The 10674-nt window shown below is 56.6% G+C and overlaps 1 protein-coding gene across 1 annotated transcript; it reads right to left on the bottom strand.

Annotated features, from left to right (window-relative positions):
• Positions 1 to 263: 263 nt before the first annotated feature.
• On the bottom strand, positions 264 to 10547 carry LOC122705071. Its single transcript, XM_043920278.1, has 4 exons — positions 10532 to 10547; positions 9814 to 10247; positions 8668 to 8771; positions 264 to 1273 (listed from the first exon to the last, which is right to left on the bottom strand). The coding sequence occupies exons 1-4, from the start codon at positions 10545 to 10547 to the stop codon at positions 805 to 807; spliced, it is 1023 nt and encodes a 340-aa protein (XP_043776213.1). The 3' UTR covers positions 264 to 804.
• Positions 10548 to 10674: the final 127 nt, after the last annotated feature.

Genomic DNA, 10674 nt, shown 5'->3' with positions numbered 1-10674 from the left:
ACAGCAGCCTGGGGAAGGGCTCTTGTTCACCACTTTGTGCACAGAAAATAAGTAACATGAAATCATTTATGTGAAAATGAGCTTAAAAAACATCACTTTGGGGCTATTACAAAGTAATATGCGGTCAAAGGACAAAATTTTTTTTTGGGGGGGGCCAACAAAATATAAAGAAAAGGGAAATCACCCATATTCTGTTTTTGACAGGTAACATTTTGGTGATTAACACTCCAAGTTTAGATATACAGATACAGATACACACACACTTTTAAACAACTTTAGAATGTGTTTTATATTTTTGTGGTCTTTTTTCCCTTTCAGTAAAAGTGTTTTATAAGCTGTAGATGCAGGAATACACAAAATACAGGAATTATTAGGGATTCAGAGCTGACAGTGAAGACTGTAAGGCTGGAATTCCACCAGCCTCTCTAGTTTTCTCTCCCATAAAGCCCCTCTGGTGGGCAATCTACCCTGTTCTTCTTCAGGGGCCTGCAGCAAGGTGTGGGCCTGGGCAGGGAAGATCAGACCTTCAGAGCTTTCTACTTGGCCTCTGCCCGTATCTCAGGAACCCCCTGCAGCTCAAGAAACATTCTCTGCTCATTTGGTCCTCATGACAGCCCTGCCAGATTGGTGCTGTTTGCCCCTTGCTGTGGTCTAACCAGACATGATTAGATAGCATCACCAACTCAATGGACATGAATTTGAGCAAACTCCAGGAGATAGTGGAGGACAGGGAAGGCTGGCATATGGTAGTCCATGGGGTCGCAAAGAGTCGGACACAGCTGAGCAACTGGACAACAACATGGTCTAGGCAATAAAGGCTGGGAGAGCCACGTGATGGTCTGCGCTAAGTGAGGAAGCCCGACTCCTCCTACTCCACAGGTGGGGCATGGGAGTCACCTTGTCTGACCTACACAGGACCCCCATCCTCCACGGAATACAGGATGAGATGCCTGACTTCAGAGCTGAGCTGTTGAACCCAACTTCTCTCCAGGAATCCTCTGGGCTCATAGCTGCCCCTGTAGCCCTCACCTGGATGTTGGGGTTCAGGGCACTCAAGTCTGTATTGGCCAATCCCGGCAATTTCTGCAGCTCCAGCAGCAAGGGAGTGCCCTCCAGGGTCCCGGGTGAGGGCGTCTTGTCTAGGACCAGGGGTGCTGATTCAGGGAGCACCCGACGTTTGTGTTGACATGGCCCTGCTTGGAGGTGGGCCCTGGAGAGCAAGAGGGGTCTCCTCCTCTTTTCTGGGAGAGCTGGGATCTGGGGAGGCCAAGACCTGAGGGACAGAGGGGTGGGGAGGTGCCTGAGGTCAAGGCCCATGTGGACCTGGAAAAGGCTGGGAGGGGGTGGGGAGCAGGGGGGAGGCAGGAGGTCTGGGGGCAGACCAGGTCACACACTCACCTTGTGACCATGCACCCAAACATGTGTGTTTGGGGACTTCCCTGGTGGTCCAGTGGTAAAGAATCTGCGTTCCAGCGCAGGTGACACGGGTTTGATCCCTAGTCGGGGAGCTGAGATCCCACATGTTGTGGGTCAACTAAGGAACAGCCCGAGCACCACAGCCAAGACGCAGCACAGCCAAATAATAAACTCATTAAAGCCAAACACGTCTGCTTTGACACCTCAGAGGGTGGATGATGCCCCCAAAGCGCTCGGGTGACATAATGCCGACATGAGGCATGAGGAGGAGGGCTCAAATCAGGTTTCTACACACGGAAGAGACACGATCCTACCCCCTCATCCACAGATGGAAGAAACGGCGGCCTGGCGGGGAAGGGAGGTGTTCAAGGCAACAACTCCAAAGTCCAGTTCGCAGACACTTGCCTCAGAATCCCCCAGGGCCCTCATCAGAGAACAGATGCTCTGGCCCTCCCAGGTCAGGGCAGGGGGCTCAGAAAGCCTTGACGCGGGTGTGGGCAGCGGGCCTGGACCCTGCCCCTCTGACGCCCTCCTGCCACCTGGCCTTCCCAAGCCATCCGTGTGGGGGCTGAATTCCCTGGCATCCCTGACCACAGCTATACCTTCCTTTGCCTGCCCACCCGGGGCCCGGATTTCCAGGTCACGTGTGTGTCCATCTGTCTGCCAGCCAATTCCCTCCGCTGGCCAGTACCATGGGGTCCACACTGGGACTGTCCTTGTTGCAGCTGAAATAGTGAGTGAAAGCAGATCCTGGATGTCTCTGGCTCTTTCTCTGGAGTTCTCTGCTCAGACTGGAACACCAGGAGCTCAGCGCCTACCTCCGGACTGCAGCCCCGTTGCCCAGGTCCCTACACCAGGGCAGAACGAGCCTGTCCAGCTCTGCTCCGTGAGCCTCAGGGGCTGGGAGCCTCTGGGCCCTGCTTCACCCAGGCCACAGCCTTGACCCCACCTCCCACCTCCTAGTTGGGCAGTGTGGTAGCACTGGAAAACATGGATCTGGAGAGTCAGATCAGCTTGGGTTCAAATCCCAGTTCTTCTTACTAGCTCATTCAATCTGGTGATTTCAACAAAATGAGGACAATAATTCCTGCCTGGAAGGACTGTCAGAATTTTATTTATCAAACACTTCCACAGCATCCACTGTGTGCCCAGCACTATTCTAAACACTTAACTGCTTGCTTCATCCTCCCAACAACCCTCAGACATCAGTGCTAGCTGTCATCTCCATTTTGATGACGCAAACTAAGGCACCGAAAGGGCAAGTAACTTGCCTGGGGTGACACAGACATTTAGTGGGAGAACCAGGATTTGAACCAGGCAGCCTGGGCCCAGAGCCCACGCCCTTAACCATCCAGCCCTACAGGTGAGAGCACCGAGAGTCTACTGCACAAATCAGGGGATGAATCAGTCTGATTTCTCTCATCTCTCCCCTTCGACCACCTCCCTCTGTGGTCCCCAGATGCCTGGCTCCAAGGCTCCTGCCCTAAACACCTGGTCCCAGGGCGTCCCTGGGCCTGTCTCAACTGGCGCTCAAAATCTCCCTGAGTGAAAGTGTTCTTCTGGTCCAGATAGCCAGGGTGGATGAGTAGAGGATGGACAGAGGAGTAGGGCAACAACCCAACACCTTCACTGGCCAGTCCTAGAAGCCTGGAGCTTCCCCAGATGATGGCTTCCTAGCAGTTCCCACCCATAATTCCTACCTGTCCCTGTGACTGTGTGTAGTCGTTCCTGTCTGCAGCCTCTGAGCACAGAGAAGAGAGACTTGGGGGAACAGGAGTTCAGGGTCTGCAGCCTTTCCAGCTGATTCAGATGGCTCAGCCTTGTGGGCATAAGCACCGGGTTTCGCTGTTTGGCAGTGATGTTGGTATTAATAGTTATCACAGGAGGGAGTGCTACTGGCATCCACTGGGTAGAAGCTAGAGATCTTACAATGCATGTGGGTTGCCATTTCCTCCTCCAGGGAATTTTCCTGACCCAGAGATCGAAGCCGCCTCTCCTTTGTCTCCTGCATTGCAGGCGGATTCTTTACCAGTGAGCCACCGGAGAAGCCCTTTCACTTTCACAGCAAGGATTTTTCCAGCCTAGAATGTCCACAGTACTATAGTTAAGAAACCCTGCTCTGGAGGCTGCCGGGTCTGAAGCCCAGTGGTGGCCTGCTTTCTGACTTGTGGGACCCCGGCAAGTGTGTAACCTCAGTGAGTGGCCTCATCGGTAAATGGAAACAGCGACGGGACAGAGCTGGTATCCAGCGGGTGTTCAAAGTGTCCATTTCCAGCCCTCCCCACCCTGGTGTCCCATCAGACCAGACAATGAGCAGAGCCCATAGGAAGCTCTGGCTCAGCTTCACAGCCACGCACCCTCCCTTCCTCTCTGGGAGTCTCCCGCCCTGTATCAGCCCCTGGGGAACTCCCCAGGGTGGAGGGGGATATCTGGACTTAGTCTGGGTTCCCTGAGAAGCCGACCCTGAGACAAAGCTTCAAGGGAAGTGGTTCTTTTGGTAGGTAATCCCTGGAGACCAAGGGGGAGTCCGAGAGTGAGTACGGGAAGGGAGGCGGCTAATAAAGAATGCTCCATGAAGCCAGTGACCACAGTGGACCACTAGGGTGCATCCCTCTGGGCTCCCCAGTTACCCCATCAGTCACTGGTTGAGGGAGGCTGGGTGGGGGAGAGGATCTGCACTCCAGCCACGTCCTGCTTGCCATGAACAGCTCAGAGCAGGTCCTAGTGCTGGCGAAAGCCCTCAGACAACGGGAAGTGAGGCCCATGGGGAGGTGGGCAGAGCACCCAAGCATCGTCTGAGCACGTCTTCCACACCAGGCCGGGGCCGGGTCCTTTACATACCTCCCGACACTTCCTCCAGCTACTAAGTGTCAGCCCTGTGCAGGAAGAAATGTCTCTGCTTTGCTCACATGTATCTTGTGCTCAGTACGGTGCCTGGCACCCCGGAGGTGCTCAGTAAATCACTGCTGCGTGATTGAATGACCGCCAGCAACACTGAGGGGTGAGTGTGACTATCTCTGTGTTAATGAAGGGGCCATGGAGGCTCAGAGACGGCGAGGGATTTACATAAGATCCCGCAGGTTACACTAAGGGAGCTCGCGTTCACGTGCAGTTCTGCTGGATCTCAACGCCCGGGCATCAGTGCCGACGCTGAGGCCAATAACCCCTCAAGGGCAACCACCTCAGCATGCAGAGCACCTCCACTTTCATCTTCTTGTCTGGTCCCTGAACGTGGGGTAACGAGTGCAGGCTGGAGGCCACATCGCCTGGCTTCAAACCCCAACTGGGACACTTACTGTAAGACCTTGGGCAGATTACTTAATCTCCCTGAGTTGCTCCCCCTGTAAATGAGGGAAATGGCTGGCCGTCCCTATCTGTAGGATGGCAGGGTTAGAATGGCGTCTGGCACACGGCAAGCGTGTGGTGAATGTCACCGAGGGGAGGTGATAGATCTCGGAGAGAGAGAGAGCGAGGACAGCATCCCTCTAGCCATCACAGTTAGCTCTTAACATCTTATTTGGTCTGAAGACCACATCTGCCACCCCACCACTGAGGCAGGATGACTGGGCAGTATACATACCTCCAGGATGTTCTCAAGCAAATGCTGAGGCTCCAGCCTGTGTAAGAACACCTGCTCTATCCCACGGGGCCATCTCCCACATCTGTTATGCTCAAATGTGGAGTTTTCCGTGTGTATAAATACACAACTCCATTCTTTCGGGGGGGGATGGTGCCAATACCCTGATAAACATGAGATACACAGATATATACCAAGTTATAGCCCCACCATCCATTGCCCCTCTCTCTATCACACACACACAGGCCCATGCATACCCTCCCTGGCTTGGCAGGGCAGCCCTGACCGTGTTTCCAGCTAACACAAGAGCCGCCCCCCTCCGCAAACCCTTACTGCCTTGCTTGAGCCTCCCTCACAGCCCCCCGGCCCCTCGCCTCTCTGGGGTCTGGAACTTGTTCCAGATAATGAAACCCAGTTGCCAGGTGCAGCCCAGCACCCCACCTCCTCTGACTCCCTGCTCCTGAGGCCCAGGTGCACCCCTCCAGAGCCAGGCTACACAGAGTCACCCCAGGTTCCCGGAGGTGCTGGGGTCCCAGCAGTCAACGGCCAGAGGACCACAGGCAGAGAGACAGGGCTGGACGTCACCCTCCCTGCTGGCGTGTGCTGTTCTAACCCAGCCCACCCTGGGCCCACCGTGGAGACCTCCGAGCACGCCCTCCAACACCAGGGCTGGCTTCAGGCTGTGTGACCTGTATACCTGCGCCAGGCTTATTGCTCTGCTGCTGCCATCTCAAAACGCTTAGAGAACCCACACTGTCGTTCTGCATGGGGCCACTGCTACCGGGCACCCTGTAGTTACTGACACATTCCAGGTCCTAGCATCATCCTCACTTCCCAGAGGAGGCAGCCAAGGATCAGAGAGGTGAAGTAACTTGCTCGGGGTTACACAGGGTGCTTTTGAACTGTGGTGTTGGAGAAGACTCTTGAGAGTCCCTTGGATTGCAAGGAGATCCAGCCAGTCCATCCTAAAGGAAATCAGTCCTGAATATTCATTGGAAGGACTGATACTGAAGCTGAAACTCCAATACTTTGGCCACCTGATGTGAAGAGCTGACTCATTTGAACAGACCCTGATGCTGGGAAAAATTGAAGATGGGAGGAGAAAGGGACGACAGAGGATGAGATGGTTGGATGGCATCACCGACTCAATGGACATGAGTTTGAGTAAACTCCGGGAGTTGGTGATGCACAGGGAGGCCTGGCGTGCTGCAGTCCACAGGGTCGAAAGAGTCGGACACGACTAAGTGACTGGACTGACTGACTGACTGACATAGGGGGTTGGCAGATCAGGTCTGGAGGCAGATGATCCGGCCGGAGAACCCGTGCTCTCAACTCTTGTGCTTTGCCAGCTCCAGGCAGGGGCTGCACCCTCTGGCTCACTGCCTGCCACTCCAGAATGGGTGCAGAATGTGTCAAATGATCAAACCACTAGAGCAGGATGCCCTGCTTTCCTCATCCATCCTTCCGTTTGGTCCTTGCACCGAGTGAGGTGAGAGTGGCAGGGGAGAGGTGAGGACACCGAGATCCAGCGAGGAGGCTGCAACCTGCCTGGGGCAGCTGAGCAGCCGCGCCTCTGGGCCCCCGTTCCTGACCCTCCCTCTTTCCATCACCTCGCTTGCCAGTGGTTCCAGCCTCTCAGAGCGAGAAGGATGGTCTGGAGGGGGAACAAAGGGCACAGTCAAGGTGTGCGGAGGAGCCCAGGTGCCGGAGGTGGCAGAGGGCAAGGTGAGACCTGGCAGGTGAGACCTTTCAACCCCCCAGGCTCCTCCTGCAGTCCAGGCCCTGCTGCCGGGTAACTGGCTGGACGGTGGACAAGGACTGAATTGACAAGTACCACACCCCCAACATACACACACACACATGCATGATGCTGCCCTGGACAGCATCCCTGGGGAAGCTCCTTCCTCTGTGTCCAGTCCTTCATCTCAGCCTGTGCTCTGACAAAGCACCTCCTCCAACCATGGGTGAGTCCCTGCTGCCGCAGCATAAGCATCCCCAGCTCTGCCCTGGGGATGGATCCTTCCTGCAAGACAGTCCTTGCAGCAGAGCAGCTGTCCTCTCTCGGTTCTTCTCTCTTGGCCAGTTCTAACCTCCATCACCCTCTTGCAGCTGCAAGCCCCCAACTCCCCTCTGCCCTACCCCAAGGTCTTCCCTTGCCAGCCAAGGAGGTGGTGGGTGCCAGGGTTAGGTGCCCAGAGCCTGGAGAATTAAGCAAAGCTGGGTTTGTATCCTGACTGATGAGTTACTGGATCCACTGTCAGTTTCCTTGCCTATCAAATGAGGACAAAAAGACTAGGAACACAAAATGCTAGGCCCTGTGGCTGTTTGGGTGGCGTTTTGCTCCTAACCAGAGTAGAAGATGGGCTTCCCTGGTAAAAATCTGTAAAGAATTCTGTCCGCAATGCAGGAGACCCAGGTTCTATCCCTCGGTTGGAAGGATACCTTGGAGGAGGAAATGGCAACCTACTCCAGTATTCTGGCCTGGGAAATCCCATGGACAAAAGAGCCTGGCGGGCTACAGTCCATGGGCTCGCAAAGAGTTGGACACCACTGAGCAGGCATGCCAGGATCTATACTAGGGCTGGGAATGTGACTTTGGCTCTGAAATAACTCTTCTTCTAGGCTGGCCTTGGGGGAAGATCTGGCAAGCATACTAAAAATAATTACAATATAAAGCCGTAGGTACAATACTAAAGCATTTGTGCCAAATAGCTAGAAAAATGCCAATTCAATTAATTAATTTTATTTCCACTGTCATCTCCACCCATGAGGTGGGACTGGCCAGAGGCTGTTCAGTTCCTCTGGATTTGTCTTCAGCAGTGGCTCCCAACGGCGGGTGGGAGGGCGGGTATCTCTCAGGGAAAGATGTCTGGTTCTGTTGAGGGGGTGGGGGACAGGTGCTACAGGCACTCAGTAGGTAGAGGCCAGGGATACTGCTAGACATTCTACAATGTTACAGCACAGAACTGTACAACCCCAAAATGACTGCAGTGTGAAGGCTGAAAACCCTTGGTCTATAGGATGTACTCTCAACAAGGGCAAAAGTTAGATATCGGGAAGAGGCAAAAAAATAAATAAAATTGAAGTATTACAGTGGTTTGTAACACTCCAAAGGGCCATAGTGCATAAACAGACGGTATGGGGGGAGGTACTTAGAACAAAACAGAGTCTAAAAAAATCCCCTTAGGAGGGAGGGCAGCTGTGAAAAAAAGATGGATAAACAGCGGTCCACAGAGACCCCCTTAAAATGCAGTGTGTGCATGCTAAGTCGCTTCAGTCATGTCCAACTCTTTGGGAATCCATGGATTGTAGCCCGCCAGGCTCCTCTGTCCATGGGCTTCTCCATGCAGGAATACTGGAGTGGGTTGCCATGCCCTCCTCCAGGGGATCTTCCCGATCCAGGGATCGAACTTGTGTCTCCTGTGGCTCCTGCATTGCAGGTGGATTCTTTACCACTGAGCCACCAGGGAAGCCCCAAAACAGTGGTGGGAGGTTTCTTCTTCCCATTGCCTCTGGAGCCACCTCAGCAACCTGGGCACCAAGAAGGTCCCAAGCTGGGGCTCTCTCACTTCACAGCGCTCTCCTGTACCCACCTCCGGCCCTCAGTCTGGAAAAGGAGGACCACTCTGGCCACCTCCTGGAAGCCAGTCACAGGGGAAGGGCAAGACCCCTACCATACAGGCCTGCTCCTGCAAACCCCGGAACGAGTCTGGCAGGTTCTTTTCCCATGGAATGAGTGTCCACTGCAGTCCAGAGGGAACGGCTGGGTTGCAGATCCCTAGGGATGGAAGGACAGGGTTTTAACAGACAGTGATTTCTCTCCCTGCGGCTCAGACCGTAAAGAATCCACCTGCAATGCGGGAGACCTGGGTCCCATCCCTGGGTTGGGAAGATCCCCTGGAGGAGGGCATGGCAACCCACTCCAGTATTCTTGCCTGGAGAATCCCCATGGACAGAGGAGCCTGGCGGGCTACAGTCCATGGGGTTGCAAAGAGTCAGACACGACTAAGCACAGCACAGAAACTACTCTTGGTCTCACTCCTCTGTCTTCGATCTTATCCAAAGTCCACTCATAGGCCCCCTTGCTCCCAGAAAGCGTTCCTCTACCTCTTACTGGTCTCTTCTGATTGTCCAAGCACCTAGTAATACAAAGGTCCCACCCACCAGTTGGAGGCCCCCACTTACGACCTCAGTCAGTTCTGTTCAGTCGCCCAGTCGTATCTGACTCTTTGCGACTCCATGGACTGCAGCACGCCAACTGTCCATCACCAACTCCCGGAGTTTACTAAGTCATGTCCATCGCGTCGGTGATGCCATCCAACCATCTCATCTTCTGTCGTCCCCTTCTCCTCCTGCCTTCAGTCTTTTCCAGCATCAGGGTCATACTACCACACCTTCTCTCAATTCACACCCCGAAGGACTCAAATCCTTTGCAGATGTGCCTGAAGAGGCTGCACCGGGGCGGGGTAGCTGGACCGTCGGAACCTCAGCAACCGCCGCACGCCGGCCCGCAAAGGGCGGTGGTCCTCGCCGACCCTCCTCTCGGAGCGCGCCCGGGGCCGGCACAGCTGCCGGCGAGCTTCGCTCAGGGCCAGGCAGCCGCGGGGACGCGGCGGGCGGACGGGAGAAGAAACCTGACGGCTCCGGGGTAACTCCGCGCCCCACTCCACCCAGAAGTGAAGTTTCTCCCCGGGGGTGGGGGCCCCCGCAGGTCGGGCGCAGCGGGCCAGCGCCGGGTGCTTGGGGACGTAGGTGCCGGGCCCCGGCTGCCCGCCCTCGGGGGCCGGGGGAGCAGGGACCGCGCGCGCCCCGCCGCTCACCTCCGCCAGCTTCGCGCGGCTCCGGCCGGGGCCCCGCCCGCAGAACCGCGTCAAGGAGGAGCCCCGCGCGGCCGGGAGACACCGTAACCTCTCCCTCCCGAGGAGGCTCCGCCCGGGACCCCGCGCCTCCCGGCCGGCTCCGCCCAGTGTGCGGTCTCGCGGCCTCGCCTCCTGCGGGCGCGCGAGCGCGGGGCCGGCGCGCGGGCCGGCGGCTCCGCGGGGGCGCGCGGCTCGCAGGGCGCTCAGGTCCCGGCCCGGCGGGGGCGCCCGCGCGGCTCTCCCTGACGGCGCCCTGGGGTGTCTCCCGCCCTCCCCGGAGGACTGGCCGCCCGCGCTCGCGGACGCGTCTTGGGCCAGCGGGAGGCTCCCTGTGATCCGCCGTCTCCCCGCCCTCGGTCCCCGCCGCGGTCGCCTTCGCAGCCCCAAGCGAATTCCTGTTCGGGGGAAGTGGCGGCCTCACGGCCGCGCTCTCCAGTCCTCCCCTGCGACACCTCCCCGGGCGCTCGGTGGGCCACGCCGGGGCTCACGGACCTCCAGGGCCTCGCGGGCAAGGGACGCGCCGCAGCCCAAGACGCGGGAGCCTTCAGATTTTGGGCAAATGTGCCCCAAACCAAGGGAGGTTGGCTTGGGGAAGGAAGGCCTGGAAATCACTCCCCCAGGGCTCCCCCAGCTCCCTTGCGGGAGGTGGAGACCTGAAAAAACACCTGCTACTCTGCACCCAATTTCCGCCCCATGCTGTTGAGCACTTCAAGAACCAGGAGACAGCTGAGACTCGGATGTGAGCATCAAGTCCCAGGACAGCAGCTAGCTACGTTTGAGGGAGTGGTCGGAAGATCCTGCTCTGCCCTGTCATCCTGGGTA

This window comes from Cervus elaphus, chromosome 12 (genome assembly GCF_910594005.1).
Source record: "Cervus elaphus chromosome 12, mCerEla1.1, whole genome shotgun sequence".
In the NCBI taxonomy this organism is placed as follows: domain Eukaryota; kingdom Metazoa; phylum Chordata; class Mammalia; order Artiodactyla; family Cervidae; genus Cervus; species Cervus elaphus.
Note: the sequence above shows the minus strand (reverse complement) of the source record. Positions and strands in the feature narration are given on the sequence as shown.